This window comes from Erithacus rubecula (genome assembly GCF_903797595.1).
Source record: "Erithacus rubecula genome assembly, chromosome: 3".
NCBI lineage: Eukaryota > Metazoa > Chordata > Aves > Passeriformes > Muscicapidae > Erithacus > Erithacus rubecula.
The window spans coordinates 38,726,741-38,752,464 of NC_136689.1; the positions used below are offsets into that span (position 1 = coordinate 38,726,741).

The 25,724-nt window shown below is 38.2% G+C and overlaps 1 protein-coding gene across 3 annotated transcripts in view; it reads left to right on the plus strand.

The window, feature by feature from the left end:
- Positions 1-1,840: 1,840 nt before the first annotated feature.
- The window catches only part of CMC1 (C-X9-C motif containing 1), a 42,044-nt gene continuing 18,160 nt past the window's right edge, over positions 1,841-25,724 (plus strand). The window contains exons 1-4 of one of the 3 annotated variants that reach the window (XR_013773698.1): positions 1,981-2,445; positions 12,735-12,833; positions 14,462-14,554; positions 23,560-23,924. Coding sequence is in view for 1 of the 3 variants with exons in the window: in XM_079301451.1 (XP_079157577.1) it covers positions 1,950-1,974; positions 14,462-14,554 (118 nt within the window). In the remaining 2 variants the exon portion in view is untranslated. The other 2 variants (XM_079301451.1, XR_013773699.1) reach the window with 2 other exon arrangements.

The window sequence follows — 25,724 nt, forward strand, 5'->3', positions numbered from 1 at the left end:
ACATTAATTGAAGTAGCATAGTTTAATGTTACAAAAAACAATTGTAATATTCACATTTTACTGTAAGGAATGAGATCAAATTAGTGGTTAGAAAAAGAAAACATAAAGGCACTTAATGGTATATAGTAGAAATGCTCTAGATCAGTGAGGCCAAAAGCATTAGTGTGGAAGGTTTTGCCTACATCACGCTCTACTAATTTCTGTGAATGTATCAACACGAAGAACTTGGCTCTTATTGTGGCCTCAAGTTGAAACAATGTATTTCTGAATAAAGAGACTAAACATTCATATGGGGAAATTAATGTTTATCTGGGAAAAAAACTGCACTTGAAACCTTGATGGAAAACAATTTTAATAATAAACAACATGGCATTATATACATTCCTCCTACTGAATTTTCTAGACTGCTTATTATCTTTCAGAGGCATACAAGGTCTATCTGGTGTTTGGGGAAGGCTCCTTGGCTTCTCACTTCCTTGAGAATGTAATGTTTAAAACTCACCTTTCCACTGAACAGAAATTAACAATGCCAGGTAATAGAGGAAATGCTACCTTTGGAAGGATTTTTGCAGCCTCCTGTAAGAGGCTACTGCCTAAAATTATGGATTTTTCATGTCACTTGTCAGCCTAAAATGTTAAAGAGAGGAAAAAAGAGTAGGCTTTCTGAAAATTCTGGTTTGTGTTTGTTAAAACAAATCCTGAGTTTCAGATATGTCTCCTTGCTTCTCATTTCTCTTAATTTCTAGGGAATCGTGTTCTAGAGTTTTTAAATGTATGACAAATTTCTGGCAATTTGTCACTTTTTAAAAGTTATTTTTTACTTCATGTTTTGCTTCTCAAAGTGGTTATTCTTGCCTCAGGCAAGTAATAATTAAGGGTTGGTCATTTAAATATACTGCAGACTCCTAAGTAAGAGTTGCAGGTGGGACACTAGAATTCCTGACTCTTCCATCAACCACACTTCTGCCACAGGAACATGGTCCCAGTGACCCTGAGGTGTGAGAAAGGATCTCTTGCCTGCTGACTGGGGAGCCCTTTTTATGGTCAGAAACCAACTCATCAATAGAAACAGCACCAATGAAATTCTCATTTGCCGTTTCAAGTCCTTGCTGTGGAAGCCTCAGGCACGCCAAGGGCTGGAGGATGTGACACCAGTCCGTGTCAGAGGCTGCACACACACAGACACACACAAATTTCCCTGAGGCTCCCCAGGAACCTGGTGCTCAGCACCCAGGCCTGCCAGGAGCTCCGTTCTGGGCTCCTCAGCACAACAGAGACATGGAGCTCCTGGGGTGGATCCAGCAGAGGGCAATGAGGGGGACTGGAGCATCTCTTCCGAGGAAAGGCTGAAGGAGCTGGGCCTGTTCAGTCTCGAGAAGAAACATCTGACAGAGGACCTTATCAATGAATATAAATATCGAAAGTGGGGGTGCAAAGAGGATGGAGCCAGGCTCTGCTCGGTGGTGCCGAAGAATTGGACGAGGGGCAACAGCCAGAAACTGATGCACAGAAGTTCCACCTGAACATGAGGAAGAACATCTTTACTGTGCGGGTGACCACGCACTGGAACGGACTGCCCAGAGAGGGTGTGGAGTGTCCCTCACTAGAAATACTCCAGAACGACCTGGACACAATCCTCTAGGATGACCTTGTTTGCGCAGGTAGGTTGGATCGGACGACCCACTGCGGTCCCTTTCCAACCTGAGGTGACTCACAGAGCATGAGCCCGGTCCCTCGGCGCGGCGGCGGCTCAGTCGCAGCGCCTCAGAGCCGCCCCCGTCCCACACGCCCACACCCGCCGCACCTCCGCCCTCAGCGCTCCCGCCGCGCTCCCCGCCCGGCGCGGGAGGAGCGCGAGCAGCGGCCGGGCCGTGCCGCGCCTGCGCCGCAGGGCTGGGGCCGTGACCGCGCGCCGTGTGCGCAGCTGCCGCCGCTGCGTGGGGCCGCAGATGGAGCCTCCCCCCGGCGCCGCAGGTAGGGGCTGCCGGCGGGCGGGCGAGCGAGCGGGAGGGGGGAAGGGGGAGGGAAGAAGGGAGGATGGCGGGGCGGTTGAGCGTCCCCCAGACATACTCACTTCACCCCCGCCTTCCTCTCCCCCCACCGCCGCCCGCCTCGCCGAGGCTTCCTGTGGGAAACCCCCGTCGCTTTCCGCTGGCCCCTCACACCCGCCGGAGAGGGCGGTGGCCTGGGCTGCGGCGCACCGCCGGTGGGTGCTGGCGAGGGCCACCTTGGAGGGCTCCGGCCCGGCCTCCGCGAGGTTCCCGGCGGGCTGGGACGGCCCGCTGCCCTCAGCGGGCTCCGGCAGCCAGCTCCCTCTTTCCCTCCTTGCCGCCTGCTGCCGCCGCCGTGAGCTCCAGCGGCAGGACGCGGGGCGAAGGCGGCTCCGGGGCGTCCAGGCACCCGCGGGTGCCTGCTGTAGCCTCTGGTTGTGTAACAAACGCAAAGGTGAAGCACCAAGGTTGTGTGATCCTCGGCTTCCTACTACCGAGATCTTGTCCTAATGGTTATAAACACGTGTCCACAGGAGTGAATGGCCTTTATACCCGTGTAGTGTTCTCTCATTGTGCCCAGAGTTCCCGACTCAGGTACTTTAGGCTTGGGGTCTTAAAAGGCCATTCCCTTCAGCTAATGCAAGGTGTTGAGTCTCCCGTAGGTGGTGGTGACCTGCAGTGGTCGTGGCTGTGCACCTCGGTCCCTGCCACTTGTGGCTGCTTCTCCAAAAACCAAAGGACGCTATCCAAGACCAGGCTCTTGGTTTTTGGTGGAAGCATGTCCTCGACCTGGGCCTCCAGGCCTTGCAATCAAGGTGTTTATAGAGTAGTCAGATTCTGGGATTATTGATTGTATCCTCTAAGCATTGATGTGATCATTGATCTTAATTAAGAAAATGTTATAAAACTTACCACAGCATTTCAAGTGGTGGACGTTCATCTGCAGTGTAATTTCGCTTCCCAGTTGTCCTTTGGAAAAGGCCTAGTTATTACATTAGTTAATTCACAGATTCACAGAATAATCTCAGTTGTAGGGGACCCACAAGGATCATTGAGTTTAACTCTTAAATAAATGGTCCATCATGGGATCAAACTCACAACCTTGGTGTTATTAACAGCATATTCTAACCGAGCTGATCCCAGCGATTCAACCTGTTGTGATTTCAGTGCAGGACAAAAAGCATGGCACCAAATACTGAAGCCATCAGCATTCTGCTTCCCTATTTATATATATAATGGCATTATCTGTCCCTCCCAAACCATACTGTGGTTGTATCTTAGCTGTGGTAGGACTGCTAAGGGTGTGCTTTGGGTATCTGCTATATGACACCTATACTGAGATTCATCTCCTGAGCAGTGGCTTTGCTTACTGACACCTCTCTAAATCTGCTACTTGTTATCCACTATCTTTTGCTTCCCTCCCCCGCTCTCCATCAGTTTCTGGTTTGTACAGCTCTGTTGAAAACCAGAATGGACTAAAAGTGGAGATGTCTACGTGAGGAAGTAGAGAAACTGGAACAGTAGCTGCAAGAGGTGTGAGCTGCCCTGTTCGTATTGCTAACAGGTAGCAATAAGGTGTTAACCCAAATATCCTGGTGTGGTAGGTTTTAATGTTATCATTGTTAACTGCTTCTTGGCTCATATACGAGAAAAAACAGGAGGGATCACAGTTCTGTAAATTGTTACCGTGACCAATACTTCGTTTTATGGTCACAGAAGACACGACTATTCTCATGGCTTTGAAAAGCAGTAGGGAGTGAATATCAAGGAGTCCTCTGAAGCTCAGATTGTAGAACCTGTGCACTGTGTTGTGATTTGTGTGGGAGGAGTTTCTTGATAGCCATAGTTTCGGAAGAAACTGTGGTTGTGTCATTAGGTGATTATATCCAATAAATAAATTGGTAGCAAACTTGTTCACAAGTGTTTATGTTCATAAAATCACAGATTATCCTGAGTTATAATGGACCCACAAGGATCCTCAAGTCCAATTCTTGGCCCTGCACACAACTTCCCCAAGAATCACACCATGTGCCCAAGTGTGTTGTCCAAATGCTTCTTGAACTCTGTCAGGCTTGGTGTTGTGAGAACTTCCCTGCAAAGCCTATTCCAGTGCCCAGCCACCATCTGGGTGGAAAACCTTTTCCTAATGTTCTATTTTAAAAACCTCCCCTAACTCAGCTTGAAGCTTCTTCTTTTCCCCTTGTGAGAAAGCTGTAGACTGCAATGAGGTCTCCCTTCAGTTTCCAGGCCAAACAAACAAGTGACCTCAGCTCTTCTTGAGTGGCTGTAGGCCCTTCCTCTCCTCTAGGCCACTCACCAACTTTGGAGCTCTCCTTTTAACGCTTTCCTAAAGTTTTATATCCTTCTTGTATTGTAGTGCCCAAAATACCACTCAAGGTGAGGCCGCTCCAGTGCAGAGCAGAGCAGGACAATCCCCTCCCTTGCCCAGCTCTGTTGCTGTCCCTGATGTCCCCAGTTCAGGGTTGTCCCTCTTGGGTGCCAGGGCACTGCTGACTCACACTCAACTTGCCATCAATCAGGACCCCCAGATCCCTTTCTACAGCTTTACTTTCCAGCCTCTCGTTCCCCAGTCTGTACATCCAGAATTGCTCCGTCCCAGGTGCTAAACTGTGTTAAACTTTACGTTGTTGGTGATTGTCCAGGACTTAATTTGTCTAGGTCTTCCTGGAGGGTCTCTCTGCCATTGAAGGAGTCAACAGCTCCTCCCAGTTTAGGAAAATTTTAAACTATTTTGTTTTATCCTTCTCCAAAATGGATGTGCTGCAGCCCAACACTGAATTTGATTTTTGTATGCAGCACTTCCAAAGCTATGTAGAGTGCTGTTTTTAGTTGTAGAGGCCAAGGGTTATTAGAAAGCTCATTTTGTTTTTAATGTGCACTTGGTTATAGTTGTCATTTTCAGGTGGTGATATTTGGATTCCTAGTTGAAGATTCACAGATGTGTGGGATCATGGACAGTGGCTGGTAGACAATAGAGGTTTTGGTACCTATTTTTGACACGGAGCTTAAAAGCAGAAGGTTTGTCGATTGATTTGATATTTTTCCTAAGCTACTTTACATGTCTATTTCTTCATGGCAGGTGGAAGTCTAGGTTATTAAATACAGTAGCAGTTTTATCAGTGGATGGAGAAAATCAGGATTGCAGAATGGATGTGACTTGTTTCAAGGTGGCAAGGGCAGTAAGACTAAAGCTAGAAGAATACACTGAATAGAATGAAATTATAGCTTCAAAAGATAGAAAGGATAAAATAATGGAGGATAAAGCAATGTATTTAAAGGGGAAAATGTAGTAAAAGGAAAAGTTCCTTTTCAGCTGCTCTTTTTCAACTTTTAATTAAACTGCTTTTAGATAATTTTTATGATTAATAACATAAGTTGCTGGAATAACATCTGGAATCCTTGTGTTAATGTAACTGAAAGACTTTTAGCCTTGTCATCTCGTGCTCTGAAACTTAAGAGAACACTGATGTGTTTTGATCATATCCCTGATGTTAGTTGCCAAGATGCTCATTCATTTATATTGTATGTCCTGATTGTTCATTTACTACATAGGCACAGAAGTCAAAAGGTAGGCATTGTTTTTTATTTGTCTCTTAATCTTTACTTCCAGTTAAAGATTTTTTTTTTTTTTAATGCAGAAAGAATGGTATTGAGTCCTGTTATTCATTAGCCTTGCTCTACATTTGAGCGATGTTCTTTCTTTGGAATGAAAGGTGTAAATTTTATCTTGAAAGAAGTGGCTAAAGAGCTAAATATTCAAGCTCTCAAGGAGTTTGGGCAGATTTGTTTCTATAATGAAACAAATCTGTGATTTATGTTGTTTTTCATTACCTTGTCACATGATTCTGAAAATTACTAAGAAGGACTATGTAGAGCTGGAGCAGCTGATTAATGGTATTGGGCATGGTGGCAAATCTTAGGTGGTTAACATCTCTTCTTGTAATAACTGGGGGATTTGTTGGTCATTACATTTTCCTGCATCCCTTCCTCATCCATGTTGGGTACTTTGCTCTTTCTGTGTTGGATTTACCTCTTACTCGTCTCTTGTTTCTGGTGCAAATTATTACACAGTTTCTTATGCCACTGCTCTATTTTATGTGACCTGTTTGGTTTATACAATTCAGATAATTTGTGTTTTTTCGGCACCTTTCTCTGTTTCTGACTCCAAGGGAAGTAAGCATTAACCATTCACTGTTAGAAGGGGCACAGAAGAAATAAGGATTATACACTTGGGACTGATTTCAGGCAAGAGGTGCTCAAATGTGTGGGCTTGACTTTTTCAAAAGCATGCAACCCTATCCTGTGTGTAGGAACTGAATTGTGTCTGTGCTGTTAGTATATTTTGGTGTCTCAGAAAAAGCCCTGGCCTGTCTATTTGATTGCTGAAATCCTGCTGCACAGTGTTTTGTTTAAGTGACAGAAAGTTCTGTTGAAGATTTTGCATCAGTTACCAAGTGAACAGCACTCAGGAGCTTTACAGTGGTGAAATTAAGGCTGGCTCTGCTAGTTTAATCGTTGGTCAGTCCACAGCTCTGGTTGTTACTCTGTGTTTTTTGCATTTTGCTGGAATTTTCATCTGTTGGATGGGATTTAAGGTGGGCTGAGGTGTTCCCTTTATAGGTAGCTCAGAACCTAAGTTTTTGTAACTGGCAGGTCTGTCATGCTTGAACAATGGTACAGGCTATGTACTTATGAAGCTGCATTATTTCCAGTAGTAAATATTAAGTCCTAATCTGTAATTAATTTTCAGGCCCTGTAACTGGATTTGCTGTGTGATCAGCAGTGTAAAAATATCTCCTTATGTCGGCTTGGCTTTAGTTATTACTCACTAGATGTATGAGCATTTTCAATCTGCATGTAATTAACAAGAAAGTGTGCTTTGTCAGGTCTGCTTTTCCTTTCCTTTCTAGGTATTACAGACTTGCTGTAATACATCCATTGTTCACTTCTAGCCAGCAACATTCTTGTAATCCAGTACTGCTGTATTGCAGGAACATGAGCCTGAAAGCAAAATGTAAGATAACAAATTCAGCCAGTGAAAAAGGTGAAAATTGACTTTGAGGTGATGATAGAATGGTGAAAAGTTAAAGCTTTGGAAATTTTCCCTGGTGTTGTCATCCCTGTACTCCATCTTAATTTAAAATGATGTAAGTATTACAAAGATCTCAAAATCTGGAATTTTTAAAATGCAAATAAATTTATTCATATACATTTAAAGAAAAAAGGATACTGCATAGAAAAACAGCACTGATAAGTTTCTTTGGTTTTTAAATCAGGGTTTCAGGGTATCACAGATCTAGTTTCACTTGGATTATAGATTACTTCTGTCATTTTATATTGTCCTTCTATACTTTAAAAACCTCAGTAGAAACTCACTACTTAAGGCTCTAGTTTCTATGCAAACACCAATGTGCAAATGAAATTACCAAAACTCAGTACCATTTCACATATGTCTAAAGGTGTTTATTTGGTCCTGGTCCATCAGTTCACACTGGATGGCTTTGACTGATAAAGTTCTTTAACAGGATTCTGCACTTTTTTTTTAGGACTGGAGTTTACAAAGGATCCTGAAATTATTGTGTAGCTTTGACCCCTTGTTGGTAAAGGCACAGAGGTCCTCCCAAAGACTACATGACTGAATACTTAAAGTACTAATTGAGGCATCAAATTATAGTTGTAGGAAAATACCCTAAGATTTTAGAAAGATAAGTTTGGGGTTTTTTTCTCCATGACTTTAATGGGTCTATCTCTAAATGAATTTGTTCCTATGTTTTACTTAGTGCTTTCAAATAGAGGTTGTGAGTATTTGATAATATATTCAATGACATAGACTTTTTTGATAAGTTTTTATGGTGCACATGTGCATAAATGATTCCTGTGAATCATTTATGAATTCCTAAGAGTGGTAATTTTTTATTTTTTTTTTTTTTAATACAAGGGGAATAAGCTAGGCAGAGTAATGGAGATGAAAATTTGGAGTTGAATGCATTCTTTTCTTGGAGGAGTAGGAAGCTCTAATTATATTTGCTTATTCAAAACACTGTTATAGGTACACTAAAATAAATCGGATTTCTTTGTTAAAAAAATTAATGTCTAGAGCCAGTAATCTGGTTGATGAAAGGAATGTTTGCCAATAAGCAGGCGGTGGACACTGTGCTGCACCTTCTTTAATTAAGAAAAGTTTACTTTTCCAGTGTATTTTTATAATTAGCTCACAGGCAAGTGTTTTAAAGCAAAACTTTGTAATGAACTGGAGTATTTACCTCACAGAAACAATTTTTACTAAGTGACGTGAGGAATAATTTAGTCCTCTAAATTAATGCAATTTTGCAACTCAATTATAAACTTGTTATTCATTCTTCAACCATCTCAAGCGTTGTGTGTATACTATAGGTCTGTATATGGAAAAAGTGACAGAATGGCTGTTAAATTCCAAGTTTAGTAGTCTCATCATAAATGAAAACATTTCCCTTCCAGGAACATAGCTTCTTTGCAATGGAGATTTTCTTTAAATGTGATGTAGGTTAAAGCATGGTAATTCTGCTTGTGCCCCCTTGATTTTCTTCTCTTTTTGCATTAGTAACTGCTATTTCGAGTGCTGGCGTTCTCATTGATACTTTTTCAAGTTTTATTTCTTAGTTTGAAGAAGAAAGGTATCTTCAAAATCTGTCTACTCACAACTACTTACGTTTGATGGCAACTGGTAGGAAAAAGATATTAACATATAATAAAAAAGAAGGTTCCCTTTATGGCTTCACATTTCTCAACCAATCTCCCAAAATAATGAAAGTGATTGCTTTTAAAATTTACGTGTTTTGTGGAGTGTTGGATTTTAACTTGGATTCATGAACCATGGCTTTCTACAGCATTTTTGCTAGTAAGGAATGTAATTGATGTTTAAAAGTTCACAGAACTGGGATTTCAAGAAAAACATGAGGTAGTACAGTTGCTAATTAAAATGACATAGGTTATTAAAACTTTCTCTCTTCTTCATATATGCTGTGATTATTAATGAGAAAGCAATAGTATTTAAAGTACAATTTTGAACATTTTTTATAGTGGAAAAATAAAAAAATAAAGAAAATCCAAATTATAGGTTGTATAACTAGAAATGCACATTTCAAAGACTGTTACTGGAATTACTTAACTCAGTTCCCATTGGATGGAGAAAGTGTGAGGCTTCTTAAAGTATCTGGGTAGAGCAGATTTCAACTTTTCTGAGTAATCTGTGTTCCTGCTACATGAAATCATGAAAGAGGCGAGAGCAGAGCTGTTAACTTCCAGCAGGACGAGTAAAGGGTGAGCAAGTCAGTTACCATCTGTGTTAAATGAAGTGGGGAGATGATATGACTTCTCTCAGGACACTCTTCTAGGAAAGCTTTTGTCTTGGTATCCCTTCTTGTAATAGTGCTCTAATTGGTATGAGAAGCTGCTACAGTCCCTTTCATGTTTAGGACTGTAAAGCAGCTTGGTATTGCACTCTCCTCCTCCCCTTACAGGGCTGCTGCCTGCAGCACAGCTCTGCACTGTGCTCCTGTTGTTCTCAAGGTCATCCTGGATCCTTTGGTCAGAGGCTAGAAAGTCAGCAAAGTATTTGTCATGTGTTTTCCCACCTCTGATACATAGTGAATTTGATGTGTTCTAGTGTTTGGGGTGTTCTTGTTCCTATTAATGCATATTAGTTTGTTGAGAGTTTGGTAATTTTTACAAAAATAACAAAAATTGTTAAACTGACCAGTTGTGGTCCTTGGCCTTCCATGGAATAAAGAGCTTTTCCAGCTGAGGGTTTTGATCAACCACAGGCCATTATTACAATTGTAGTCTAGTGCCCTAAATATTGTATGCAGCAAGAGAACCACAAGCACTGAGATTTGCCAGACCCCACAGATTTTTTGGTTAAAAAAACCAAATCATACATTTTTCTTAGTGATTTGGTGAATAGGAATATCCCCCAGTTTAGGAATCTCTCTCTAATTCTTTATACTCAGCTGAGGTTTTATGGAAAACAATTTGTCTTTCACAAAAGTATTCCCATTTCTGTAGTTCCCCCCCCCCCTTTTTTATTTTTTATTTTTTTGCCTGCAAGCTGTAAGTTCTTTAACTGTTTCTTATCTTCTCATCTGTTTCTTGTCCCCAAGAGGAGCATTCTGGAATCTACTGATCAGTTTTTAGGAAATGTTCAGTAGTTGTATCACACAGATTTCTTGCCTGTAGGCTTTTATTTTTAAGGAGATAGTGATTTAGCTATAGCCCTGGAACCCTGCATTTGGTTTTAATACTGGCTAACTTTTGTGTATGTTTTTACAAAACACTTAATTTTTAGTATTAATAGCATTTAGTCTGTGTTTTGTAACTTTAACTTGATTAGCTATGTTCATGCATCTGTACCTTGTAATGTTTGCTGGTACTTGGAAATTTTGCCAGAAAGTAAGATAAAGGTAAAATCTCAGAATATTAAGTTGATCTAACACAAAACCCAAGTTTGGGCTGACAGAGAGAGAAGAAAAAGCTGCTGCTAGCATTTCTCTGGCCCTCTGGAAGCTGATGGGTAACATGGTGCTTCACTCTATGGTTTCTTCAAACAGCCTCCCCAGAAAACCAGGAAAAGTCTGTGGAGGATGTGGGTGGGAGCCAAATCAGCTTTCAAATGCAGAAGGCAAAGTGTAGGAAAATATATTTCTTACTTGTCTGGAAGTAATGTTTTAATGATGAAATAAATGCATATTCTTCTGTAGGGACGAGTCTACAGCAAATCTGGTATTAGAATAAGAAGTGCCTTTCTTAGTGCAGAATAATGAACTTTCAAAAGGGGGAAAAAAGTTCTTATTCTGAAACCTGTAATATAGTTGAAAAAAAGCAAAAGGAATTGATGGTTTTACATCATGGTGTTGTCATGTTTTTTGGTGAAGTCTTGCTTCTGAGGTGGTGTTTTTTGAAAGTTCTTGCCATATGTTACTGCAGAGATGAATAGCTTGATGACGATCTTGCAAGTGCTTGTACATCAGTATCAGAAATACAGGTACTTTGCATGTGAACACATTTGCTTTATCTGGTATCTGCTATTTTTAGTATTTTCACCTTATTTTTCTTGAATATTTTGTATAAATGCTAGGGATACTGACTTCAGTAAAATGTTTTAAGATTGTTGAAGGAAAATCACTGTAATTGTAATGCAATGGATAGTTTAGAATCAATGAAGAATATTCAAATACTTAAAATGTTCCAGTTGAAACTCACAAGTAAATACAGTACTGCCCAAACTGAACATCTGCATTTGAGCTATTTGGTGAAGTAGTTGCACCCAGAGCCTGAAACTTAGACAGTACAAGACAATTAAAATTGCTTGGGCTTTTCATAGTCTCCCTTAGGCTAGGTTTAACACCATTGGGTCCAACCATTATTAAGCACTAAATATTTTCTACATAAAAATACAAAAGCAAAATACTGTAAATACAAATGTTTGTAAAATTAAAAAAAAATTCTAAAACTGATACTTTGCAACAGAGGTTCTTCTAAAAACTGTAGATGAGTTTATAAATAGTCTCTACTTTCATTTCCTTTATAATGTTGTATAATTACCTTTGAATTGCTGTAGTAGCTCTCTCCTCATTTTTCCTACTGGAGGCTGCCCAGTGTCCTGGTGTGCCCTCTCCTTCCTGCATTTTCAGCATTTGTAGACTTGGCAACATGGAACTAAAAAGAAGGAATTTGCCTGGAGCACAGTTCTGTCATGGTTCTGGTTGTGCTGGTGTTAACACCAGCAGAGCTACTCCTTGCTATCAGTCTTACGCCTCTTTTCTTTTGAATAATCAAACAGAAGATTGGGTGTTTAACCTAAGAGAGAATCCAAGTCTTTTTTGACTGTTCTGGGCTATCAGGGAGGTCTTCTCTTTTTGGCTTTCTTTTTCTTTGCTTGCTTGCTTACTTGCTTGTTTGTTCTTTTCCCAGATGTCCCTGTGTCCTGTTTCGTTTCTAGCCTTTAGTGCCTTCCTACCGTCTTCTCCTTGTCAGTAGTGGGATAGCTGATCCTTGCATAGGAGCCCTGTGCTTTGTCATTGTGAAAATCCTGCATGCTTCTGGCCAGCTTTGCCAGCAGTTCTTCCCAGACCCTAAAGACTTCTCTCCTCTCTTCTACATTTCCATGTATGCTGTGATAAAATAGTTGAACCTGTGCAGAGCCAAGGCTTGGATTGATTGATCCTTCTGGGTCCCTTCCAACTCAGGATATTCTGTAATGCTAATTATGGGAAGTAGATCTAATTACTCCAAAGTGTAAATCAGCTGAGAAGCACTTTTTTACATGTATTTGAGTTAGTTTTCTGTTTTGACCTGCTCACTCACTGCGTGGTTAGGTGCATAATAATGATGATGTGATGGGAGTGAGTGAGGGCAATGCAGGACTGGTAAAACTCCCTTTTGGTGCAAGTGTCAACCCACTTGCTTAACTGAACCTGCAGTTGCACTCTGTGTACTCCAAGCACCAGTATAGCTGAGTTAAGTTTAGAAAAAGAAAGTGTGGGGAGCAGAAATTTAGGTTATAATTTGAACCAGTAGTACTCATAATATTTCAGTCTTTCTTCTTGCCCTAGTCTCACCGAATTCCCTCATATGGGCAGCTTTGGATTTATACAGTGAACTGGATTGGGTAATTTATCTCGATGAAAAATTGCCTAACAGAAATTTTTTTACCTTTAAAGGAAATTAACTTTCCCTTTCATTCAGCACAGGGATGGTGAACCTGTCTGTGTGGGCAGAGAGAAAAGAGCATCAGAGGGTATGGAGAGGGCAGGAAGGCTGCATTGCCAGCTTGCTTTGACTGGAATGAGTGGAGCTGAGATACATAGCATGGTGGTGCCAGTTCTTTGTGTCATTCAGCTGAACTGATTTGTCCTGTTTACAAAATATGCTTGGAGATTTTCTGACCGCTTTGTCTTGTCTGTAGCCTGTGTAATATACCAAGTGTTTGGTGCAGTAATCACACTGATACTCTGCAGAAAGTTAAAATGGAGGATATTTGCAATATTTTATCTGTAAAATAACACGTTTGTGGAAATCTGGTATTTGAAATATTTTAATATGAAAATCAGAGCACAGAAGCAAATCTAAGTCGTGAGCTATTTGTTTTTAGTGTTTTTGTTATATGTACAGAACAGAGTTTTTTTCCCTGCTGTAGAAATGCTGAGAAGGATATGTTTGAGGAGAAATGTCTTTAGTTCATATTCTGTATATTGCTCATCATAATCTTCTGTTGTTGCCAGATGCCACTATTCATATCGCATATGCAGTACTGTGTAATCTCATAATGTAATCTCTTAGCATTAGTAAACTTTAAAAGATGATGACTTAAGAGTGACAAATGTTGGTTTCAATTGGTTTTTTATGGAGAAGTAACCAAAAATGCTCTGAAAAAGTGTTTGGTTGTAGGTAACTTGAAACCTACTTCTTTCTTTAGTTGAATACATTGCACTTTTTCTTCATTTCATCTCCTTTACTTTTTAATAAATGATTTTAAATTGAAATTATTGACAATTATATTCTGATAGTAGAATATTCATAATGTAAACATCCCAACTCATGGTATTCTGAAATGTGATATCAACTCCAAAGGATGAATAAATAGTGTGTTTGAAGATGAAAACTAGGTAAATTTGGTATAACTGCTTTGGATTATACGGTGTTCTGAGCGAATGTCCTTTAAAGGGCTTTAACTCAAAAATAGAATTTAAAAACTGTTCTTGATAAATTCTCATCCCTTTGTTTTGGAGAAAGTGAATTTGGAAAAGCATTGTATTTTTTTCTTAATGGTCTGTGTTATTTATTCTAAATCACTAGTTGTACTCAAGAGAATTCTGGAGACAACTGAAAGCAAACTACAACTTTGCTTTTAAGTATAGAAATCAGGCCAACAGCATTTCTTCTTTTTAAGTTGATTTCTCAATGCAAAAGCTCCTAGATCCTCCATTGAAGAGATTTTGTTTTATTCTGAAGAACTGAAGTCTTCCACATAGCCATACAAATTCTAGGTTGTTCTCTAGTATGTGCTATTTTTCTCAGCATTATGTCAGTGAATGAAAGAGTACATACAGATCATGTATATAGAAAAATATTAGTATCCAGAAATAAAAGTATTTAACTGTTGTAGTGTCTTTATGCAGATTTTTTTATCTAGTAAGAAGAAATTCAAATGTGCTGCCAGAATTTGCTCATTTATTTTTGTTTCATAGTGCATATTAAAGTGAGTATAAATATTCAGAATGATGCTCATATTTGTGTCTGAGCAAATTTTGGACTTAACATCATTTTTCTTTCATGGTACTTTCTGCTGCTATTTGTTTTAGTGTACTGCTGTATGTTATATAAACAATGCTGTATTATTTCTTTAGATTTACTTTTTCTGATGTATAGATAACTTTTTTTTTAAAAAAATATCTTTTTTTCCCCTCTTGTAGAAAATTCTAAGCTGAGACATGTAGAAAAAGACGTTTTGATTCCACAAATAATGAGGGATCGAGCCAAGGAGCTGTGTTCAGATAAGGTGCAAGGTAAGAGTCAAATATTCATTAGGAGATCAGATGTACTGCTTTTGTGCCCTGAATATAATCCTTGTTTTTGAAATCATGTAGTCAGAGAATTAATATGTGTGATCTCCATTTTATCAGTTCACTGTGAAACCAATATTGAAGCATATAAATCTGCAGTGTTGGCTTTGGGTTCTTGGTGATGTGGACTATTTTCCAAAATGACTTGTTCTCAAGGGCTGTAGAATTTAGTACTATTATTACAAAACTTTTCACATCTCAGTCTGGTGATGAGAGAACAGCACAAGAGTTACTGTGTTTCTGTATGAAGTATATAATATTTACATAAATTCAATTGCCTCATGCAAACTTTCAGTTAAGGCATCTCTCATTATAATAAATTTGTTAAATATTCCCAAAGTACTGCATCCTTTCCTTGCCCCAGCATTGAAATGGTCCATGCACATAAACACACAGGTTATTAGACAGATTTGAAATAGGGTGATGCAGTGCACTTCTGTTTTCATTTTCTTTTGAAGAGTATGGGACAATTAACTCTTTAAAGTGGAGTCACCACCTCTGCTGAGAGCTACTTACACAGGTTAGCCAAGAATGCTGCTAACAAGAGGGGTGTAAGAATGGATGGAAAGCCATGGAGTTACTCTGTACAAGTGTTGGCTTTCATTGGAGAATATTTGCCTCCAATCATCCTGATCTGTACTCTTTAACTTCTTTTGTTCATGCACCCCATTAGTAAAAAATTTCTGATTGCACAATCCAAATATAGATATATTCATTTATATTCTATAAATTAAGAAAATGTATCACTGTACTTGTATGTTATGGACATAATAAAACATAAAAATGAAAGTTAAAAAAGAATGAGAAATAAGATGAAATAAACAGTTCCTTAAAATATTTTTAAGCTATTTATCAATCTAAAAATATTACTCTTAATAACAGTACTTTTTATTGAGATCTCTACCACTAAACATGAATCATAGTTTTTAAAATGTTTAACACTGTGATATAGGAATTTGAGTATCTGGTTCTAAGTTGAGTTTATTTCAACACTTGATCTTAATAGGCATCATTCCTGGAAAACATACCTTACAGAGATGCATAGATGCCTATGGAAGAAGTACATAGTTGCTTGCTAAATTTTACTTAATTCTACTAATTTTTCAGTTCTATCCACACGCTTTGCAAATGTTTTGCTTGAAGTTGGGTAATAAATGATCTTGTCTCCTTATGTCAATCGGTTTTTCTTCCAAATGAATGAGAAGGTGTTGCATGTCAGTGTTTTCAACCCCCTAAAACTCTCCTTGGAAGATTTTTAACAGATTAGAACATTCTGTTTATATCCTTTTAAAGTGTACAGATATGGGAGGTTTTTGTAGGTGACACACATTTTGTTCACCAACAGAACCAAACCAAAAATTCCATAATTAGGTGAGCACATCCAAACACCTATTTCAAAATGCTTCCTCCGAAATTTTTTTATGCAAAGGAGCTGTTTCTTACTCATTGTTAAAGCAACACCTTCACCTTGAAGGGACACTTGAGTGTTTAGTTTTTGGAAATTCCTGCTGAGTAGCAAACTATGCATAGCCACTTGCCATCACTGAAAAGGTCAGTGGATTTGGAGCACTTGTCAAACTTGACACATTTTTTTTTAGAAAAGACAACTCTTTTAAGCACTTTGCCACAAGTTATCCAGAGAATCACTGTGTGGTGTCTGGGATTTTCGTGACCCCCAGTCTTAGTCCTTTTTTTATTACAGTCAAAGCAGTCACTCCATCAGTGGCTACATTTGCACAGTTTTTCCATAATACATTGTTTGTTATTCATGAAGTTGCTTCCTGTTGAGAATAGATCTCCAGTAGGTCTTTCCTTCAGTAGCTCATTAAAACCAAAAAAGATTTTTCAACATTTCATTGTTGAGATGCAAAGATGCAAATACCACAAGGTGCAAGAATTTCTTCTGTACTTTCACTCAACTGTATAGCAAACCTCCCACACTGTGTAACTTGTTTTAACACTTGTTTCTTCAAATCTTTATCAGTGTCTTCTGTGCATCTTCCAACAGTATTTACTGACAAAGTAATGCATATTAGTTTGTTGCCATGTTGTTTTCCCTGAACTATTTCAGTGGCTTTTACTACAGCACGAAGAACAATTGTTTCCCCAATGGCATGTAGCTTTTTGTGTTTTGCTATTATTTAAGAAGCTTGAAAGGAAGTTTCTGGAGTTTTATCACTAGGACACCATGACTAGAGTCAAGTCTAGTCTAAGTAAAGTGGGCCAGTGTATTTTTAAGCAGCTGCTTTTAGAGGTTCTCCAAAAAATTTTAAAACATAGTGTTACAGTAATAGCTGCCAAAGGAGAGTGGCATCATGTAACAGGTGCCTTCCAGTCCTGTCAGAAGGACTTAACAGACCTTTTTTTCATTTGAACAATAGTTGAATCATTTTTACTTTGAACTCTATACTTGGGAAAAAAAAAAGATGAAAAGCAGTTGCGCTAGTGTGGGTCATTCGAGATATTTTGGTTAAAAGTATTTTGTGAACTTGCTATTTGTGTAATATTGTTTGAGGTTAACCAAAGGGACAGTATGTGTATGTTTTTCTCCTCTGAACTTTGTGTAACATGAGTACTTTGGTTTCGACATCTTCATTTTCTGTGACAGCAACCAATATTGGAGGTCCTTGAGCTGTGAGCTGTGGACCATTACCTTGCAGCTTCTCCATCTTTTTCCCCCCATAAATTTTAAAGCCAAATGATACAGTTTTTCTCTTTCTGTGATGTTAGGCAAAATTAAAATTTCTTCCTTCTTTCTCCTGTTCACAGTTTAGTTTTGTATCTTTAGGAAAATAAGGTTTGTGGATGCATCTTCTCCCTCATTCTTCTGTCACCTGTAAGCTAGCTTTAATCAAATTGTGTAAGTTTGAAGTGGAAACTCAGTATTTCTGAAACATCTTTTTATGCAATAGCAAGCAAAACCCCACATTAATACCTCCATTAAAATAAAAAGCTGGTAGCAAAGCTTCAGTTATTTTTTTTTTTGTGCACCTTTTCATCTAGATAGAGGGGAGAGACCAAAACATGGGAAATGAAGCTTAAGCAGTTTTGTGATCAGTAGATTTACCATCTCATAAATCCATTGTGAGATTATTCCTGGAATAAATTTGTCTTGTTAGTACACAGGGGTAGGTGTTAATCAGAGTAAATAGGCTATGCTTTTTATGCTGTAAACAATTATAAGCTATGAACATAAGCTGTGTAATTAAGTAATCAAAGCTCTTGTGACTTGGTTTGTGTGCTGTGGAGTGTACACACATGCATGAAATGGAGTTGTTTACACCGAGGGCAGAGATACTCATTTAACTTGCTCTCAATGTAGGATTTTTCTGCTTTATGTTAAGTTCATGTTTCAGAAACTCCTTTTAGTAGACCTCTGTTTCTTTTTGTCTTTAGGAAATTGTGATAAATGCATCAGTAGCGTAGGAAATAAAGCTATTCCACAAGTATGGGCCCTTACAATTGGCTTGGTCAGGCTGGGTTCACATGTGTCCCTATGGGGAGCCCCTATACATTCAATAGTGCTCTGCATGAGCACAGGGTCCATCTGTAGCCAGCCCGGTACCTTAGCCTGCAGCTATACCACCTAGAGCTGTGTGCTTATCAGAGCTAATAATGCAAGTAATGACAGCCTGTCCAGCACGTGTTCCAGGGCTGTCCAGGGAAAAGAAACCCCAAGGCTTACAAAAATAAATAAATAAATCAAGGTTTTGTTAACTTAAGAAGTGATCCTGCTACTCTAGTGCACAGTTAAATGGGTGGCTCATTGCTGTGCTTAGTTGTCAGCCCACCAAAATGGCTTAGGGAAGAATTAACTATGGAAAGTATGTCTACCTTATAATTTTAAGTATTGTGTCTAGTCATATTTCATTTTACTTAGATTATTTAAAATGCTTACAACTTTTTTTTCAGGTTGTTCCAGTGTAAGTTCTTCTAGGTGCTGGATATTTCTTAAAAATTTTGTAGCTCTCAGTTTCAGAATGATTTTTGTGTGATTTGATATTTTCAGGCACTTTTCTCAGTGAAAATGGATATATTAGTAGTTTTTTTAGCTTGGGTAGTAATTCTGTTAACATGCCTTCTGGGAAACACTGCTCAATTTTCTGTGACCATTATGTAAATATGCTTTATTGTGTTCATATCTATGCACTGTATGTATGTACTGTGTGTCCATTTCACTGTATGTGAAATGGTGGGCAAAAGTGTCATAAAACAACAAACAAAAAAACCCCAAAAACATTGTCATACAGCAACGTTTTACTGTATTTTTACAAACTGTAGCATAAGTTTGCCTGAAATAATATTAAATTATGTATTTCTGTATCAGCATGTCCTTGCATTTCAAACCAAAGTAACTAAAAGGGTCATTTATAAGCCATTGCCTTGCTTATTGCTTTTATGAAATAATTTCTTAAGCAAGCTGTTTTCCTGTTTTGCTTTAATTTTCAATTATAAAATTTAAATATGAATAGGCTTCTTCAAAGCAAAATCATAGCAAGTTTCAGGAACCCTGAGGTAGCACTTTTCATCAGGATGTGACTTTTAGTACATCAAAAGTTAGGTAATTTCATCCAGCTGTGCTTTGCTTTCCATGACTTCGTGTTCTAAAACTAGGGACAGCTCTGTGCTCTAAAACTAGGGACAATCATGGAAAAAACTGCAAGAGCTGTGGTTGATTCTTGATCATTTCTACAGGAAAGTTTGTCTAATTTCTTGAGAGCACTTACTCTGCTGTCCAAAGTTACAGATTCTGAAACTGAACTTAGAGGGATTTTTTTGGTAACAGAACTATACAGACTTGGACTGTCAGCTTAATTTGGTTTAATTTTGCGTTGGTTTCTATTTTTGGATTGGAAAACAGAAACAACTGACTGACTTTGAGATGTTGTGGGTTTAGACACTGAAGAAGTCTTGAATTGAGATCACAACAAGAAATTACTGGGTCACAGAGTCAGTCATGAAATTAATTCTGTATTATATTTATTGTAGATGTTTTGTGTATTTATTGTATTGTAAAGCCCACCTTCCAAAACCTCACAACCTTTTTTTTTTCTGGGAGAAGAACAACTCACTTCATAGACAAGAGGTTTAAGTTCTGAATTCTGTTGTCACATTATCTGGATTTGGGCCTTTAAGATTGTGAAGAGGGACTTGCAGACATTTTTTGTAACAGAGACTCCTTTGTAAGGTTGAAGGATTCAAGTAGGAAATGGACCTACATGTTTTTCAGGGTGACTGCAGGGACAGATAGGCTCAACTCAGCCTGGTTCTGCCATTAGAAAGATGATGAAGTAAATGTAGCTATCTCTTATTTTAAGCGTATTGTGGGAGACATCCCTTTGATCAAGATGCTAAGTTGTTCTGTCCTTCTAAAAAAATTTATTAATCTATTTGAAAAATTTTAAGAGAGGGACACAAGGAAGATCTTTCTACTTGTGTCGAGTTGAGGACCTTCACTGGAAAGCACTGTTCTGTTGTCTCTTTTTTCTGTAGGAGCTGTGTAATTAAAGCAACTGGAGTTACACTGCTGAAAAAATCTCATGATACTTGGCAGGGCTTTAAAAATGGTTTGGAAAGTGTGGCTGGAAAAGGACATTTCCAAGCAACCACCCTCCTCCCATTCTCCAGATTTCCCATTAGCCCTCTCCTCCTCAGGGCTCATGTTGATACTTAGTGAAGGTGATGGGATGCAACACTACTGCAGGCTTCTCCACAGTTGAGCATGACCAGTGTCATCCAGAGTTTTGATAATGTGCAGTTACTCAACAGTCCTGTCACTGACATTATCTCTGTCCCCGTAGGGGCCACCTGCTCTAGACCATGACCCTTACACCTGACATAGCAAGGTCCATAAATCCAAAGAAATTTCTGATTGAACTACATGTGGTGCTGTACATTTAAATGCCCAAGCACACCTTTAGATATTCCTTCTTAAAAAAAAAAAAAATCTTTTTATATATACTTTGCTATCAGAAATGCAGATAATGAAATGTGTGAAATCCTTAGCAAATTTTGCTTGATGTTCCTTGCTTTCCTTGGTATTGCAGACTGAATTCTGTTAATTGTTGCCAACCCTTGTTAAATACTGAGGGAGGATTAACCTGTTGGTACCTACAGTTCTGACATCAGAAGATGCTAAGACTGATAGTAGAGGGAAATTACATGACAGCTCTACTTAAAAATTTTGATGAGTGTTCTTGTCTTACAGCAAATTAAAACTAAAATCACTATTTACAGCTGCACTTCACTCATCCACTTTGCCTCATTGTGAAAATATAGTCCTTACAATTTTTTTTCAAGTTCATATCTCCTAGGAGTATCAGGGAACACAATGATTTTCTAATTGACTAAAGCAAAAAGATCAAGTGACTGATAAAAATCAATGAGTTAACATGACAGCTGTTGATACCTTTTTTTGAATTGACCTGCTGTGATTAGAAATTGCTTACATGTGCTTATGTCCATATTATTCAAAGTTTGATGGAAAGCCTGAGATATTACAGTGGGAGAATTACAGATTTTTTATGACCACAATAGCCTTCTCTTAGGAGGATGGGAAAAAAAAAAAAGCTGCGTTATTGTCTGCAATTCCATTTTTGTGAGAGGAAGGTTAGTATAAGTTGAGAACATAGTTTCAATTCAGCAACAAAACTGCAGGTGGAGACTGGAGAAAAACTGTTGTCCTCTGATGCTGTATTTATTGTCTGAATATTGAAGTATATTATAGTCATGTTGTGTGTGACCACATGACCCTGTATGAAACTGTTGATATTACATTATGTTATCTGTGTTGTCAGTTATATAAATTATTTTAGATGTTTTGATAGTGTACAGTTATATTTAGTACTGATAGTAAATTGCTGAGAGCATTTTTTTTCTGGCTGCCATTCCTCGAGAGTAAGATGCTGAATTTTTATATGATGTTCTTGTTTGCACACAATAGCTTTTATTTTGGACAAAAATATTCAGTGCTATATATTTCCAATGAACATTTACTCTCATCACATTTAACTGTGTGAATTAATATAATCTCTAGAGGGATTATGGTATATTGAGCTTTGCTCCAACAAACTGGGCAGAGAGAACAGCTATATGTAAATTAGAATTTGAATAAATGAGATTCTAGATTTGTGTGGATTGGTTTGCTTGTTTGAGTGATAACAGCATTAACTACCCTAAGTTAATTTATAGAAAAGAAATATAAGGGCATATTTTCTTGCTTGGTGATATAGTTTTTAGGATTTCAAAGAAAATATTCAGGGAAGGAACTTGCCTGGTTTGATTATTTTTGTTCTTCCCCCTATCCATGTCATTTCAACCCAGCTGATGACAAGAAATGGGTCAGACTGCTAGCTTTACCACTGCAACTTAGTTGTGTGGAGTTTTTTATTTTTTTATTTTTTTTTTATTTATTAGGGAATGGAACAGCTTTTACAGGGACAAAGAGAAATGAAATCACTTTCAGTGAAAGAAAGAGGCCTCATTATAGCCACCAACAGCAGTTATTGACAGCTACACTTCCTATTAACAAGGAGCATTTAAGAGTTTGGCTGTTGGATCTTTGGACTTGATCTAATTTGCTAGCATTAATTAGTTTCTTTTGAGCACAGACACTTGGTGCTCACAGCTATAGATTTAGAGGACTAATTAGGACAGAAAATTGAACAGAATGGGGTAAGGCATTAACCTTCAACCATTACCAGCTGGGGCTCTGATAAAGACCACAGAGTCCAAATGCTCCTATTCATGCAAAGAGTACTCTAATGAATATCAATTTCAGCCAGGTTGCCATATCTTACAAGCCCTGTCTTGATTTTGATTATCTTACCTGGTAGAGATTTTTATGTGTAGATATTAAAGTGATATTGGTAGTTCAGAGCTCATAGATGAGAACCTCAGGTGGTTACCTGTGTTTTGTCCAGTCCTTCAACTTGCTTTTCTCAAATTACAGATTTTATTGGTTTCTAGCTAAGATCCTGAATTTCAAATTGATTTCCCTGTCCAGCATAAATATATTAACATAGCCCAGATTAATTGCATGTTCTTAACAAATGCTGGTTTAAGTAGAGGATTTTTTATAGAGGAGTGTGGTTTTTTTGGATTATTGTAGTACATGGTAGTAATAGCCATAACAAGAGCACTCACCAAGCTAACTGCTGAAAGTTGAACAGCAGGAATGCTTCTTTTGCAGCTCTTACAGTGAGATACAGTTATTATATTATGGTGTTCAATTGCTAATCCAGTTTTAGGAGGAAAGTTATTTTTCCAGACTGGATTAATGTGTTTTAACATATGCAGAATGGGAATACCTTAACTGTATATAAGGAAAGACAAAAACTGGTTGCCTTTGTCCTTTTGTATAATTTCTTGGATTGTTGGAAGAGTTGAACTTGAAATTAAGCATCAGGATCATCAGTTGTTTCTACCCTTTAATCATATTACTATTCCCTGACAAACTCCCCATTAAAGCTGAATCATTGTTGCTGTCTTCATTTGACTTCTGTACCTGGAAATTCTTTGCCCACTGATGAGAAAAGTTTAAAAGTCTTTTCTCTATCATAATTTCTCCAAACTTGTTCTTTCAGGAGTGACACTAGCATTGATGTATATGGCTTTTATGTGCTCTAATTATTTCCAGTTCTCCACTAGTACACTCAACAGTGCTAGGTTGGATAGCAGGTTTCATGTCTTAGGGTCCTGGTAAGGTAAGATTGGCACAAACTGTAAAAATAGAGAAATTCAATCTTGCCTGTATCTACTGGTCTTAGGGTATGTCATGGTATTTAGATCAGTCTTTAGAGAACTGTGTGAGGTGAGTGTCCATAGTAGAGGAAACATGGTCAAGTTCTTCTCCCAATAAAAGGGTGAAGGTACTGTTGCAGCCACTGACTAATACCTTTTCCCAGATGTTGTATATCGTGTTTGCTGATTTCAGTTTTCTTTCCCAGTTGACACATTTTGATTCTTCTGTGTCAGTCATTACCAGCAAGTGAGTGCAAACCTGGGATTCTGTAAGCAGTTTTTGGCATCCATTGGATTGATGGTGGGGGTAACCTATGGGGGCAGTGTTAAAAGTGTTACAGTGAGGTGTTACTGTGGTGTAGGTGGACAGAGTAATGGCAGTTCATGTGACTCACAGTAACTGTTATTTTAGCTGCCTGTCCTTAACAATGTATGAAGTAGTTGCTCTGCAGTTTTGCATTATAAACCCCTCTTAGATACTGCATTGAACAGTTACACTGTTAGCACTTTGTGTAAATAAATCTTAATACTTTAAAGAAATCATGCTATATTCCCATTGCCTATGTATAAATATTTATGTTGTATATTAATTATTAATGTTACCCTGGGGTTAGTTTCACACAGAAAATTTTTCAACTATTGAAGTCAGAATGTGTTGTGTAGGTGTGTTGAACCAATTAGGTTCAGCAATGGAAAATAAAACAGTTTGGTCAAAAAGTTGCTGCTGCATATTCAGAAATGCAATAAATAGTGGGCATTCAGGCAGCCTAAAAGCTGACTGACCTTGTATTCAGCATAAGGTGGTAGGGGAAAGGTTCTGTCCATTCTTTAGAAAATACATGAAGTTGACAAGTGTATTTGCCAAAGAAAATTGCTTATCCAAATATCAGAAATTGAAATGAAGCTCAGCAGGAATTAAAACTAAATGGAAGTCAGAATAGAAGTTGTGGTTTTACTTAATATGCTTTGGTGTAATGGGATGGTAGATTATGAGAACTGTAATTTTGATTTCCTCTGTGTTGGAGACCTATACCTGTTGTACATATCTTTGTGTGCAATGTTACGACTCAGTAGAACTAGTCTAACAAAAGGGGATGGAGTCACAGGTCTTATCAGGCAATAAGGGAAGACAGAGTTGAAATATAGTTTGGCAAATACACAGACATTCAACAAGATGTGGTGTTCTAAGTGTTCTTCGTGCATTTTGGTCTAAGTGTTCTTCATTGTTTTCTGAAAACAATGAAATCTCAAATTTTCATCCTGTTTTGGGATTAAAACATTTTAAGCTTCTTTTTCCATGTAGAGCAGTAGTTCGTTCTAAAGATTGCTTAGCTCAAACTGAGTTGTCCCTCTAGCACTTACTCTTTGATGTAGTAGGTAAATGGGTCCCATGGTGACAACACTGACAATGCACAAGTGGTTTTTTTAAGGTAGAGACAATGTTGTCTGTTGCTGAGTAAAACTCTGTTCTTGTACATTATTTTTCCTGTCCTTTTAATAGCAAGAACAAAAAATAATCCCCTTCTTTTCCACCCACAAATTTAGTATTGTCATTTTTGTAATTGCTTTCCAGTAGTTGTCTCAGTGGTGCTGCGTAGAAAAAGAGCAGGGAGATTTGTTCTCTGAGAAGTTTTGCTTAGAAGTCTGGTGCCTGAAAAGGGAGTAAAGGCTATATTGAAAGGTCATAAAGCACTTATGCTGTATGGTCATCCCTCTGAATTTTATTTTTAACAGTCCTGCAGAAAAAAGCACCTGGAACATTTGCTGCCTCGAATCAGGATGGATACCTCTACAGGAAGTGTAATCATGTAACAGAAGGCAAGAGGTGTTTTGGATGAGGAATCAAGAGCTGCAGAGCTGGTCAGAAAATAGGAAAAGGGATGATCAAGGAATACTAGAGCTTTGGAGGTATGGATGAGGCTTTACATTTATCATCAGGGAGCAAGAAAAGCAGTTTAGCTGCTGTATCTTAGATTTGAGAGGATTTGAAAGGAATCATGGGAAGGAGGGAAGGTAATCATTCTGATGGAATAATGAGTAGGAAAGGAACTTACATGAGGAATTTTGAAGAAGATAATTTAAAAGACCTGTGCATGAAAATTTCCATGGATGGAGTGAACAGATTATTCTTTTAGTATTTATCTATTGTATTGGGAAGGAGTTGAAATGGTTGTAGGGAATTTGGGACTTGAATTATAGTATTAAGAGATCTGCCTTCTTACTTTTTGCCTAAAATGAGTTTAAATAAACTTTAGTTTCTTTAGTTTTTAGTCAGTAATGCCTTTTTTGGGGCTTCTGATATTCAAGTTCAGGATTTCCTTGTATTGCTTTTATCACCTATAATGTTGTACTCTTGATAGTTTTCTTTCTG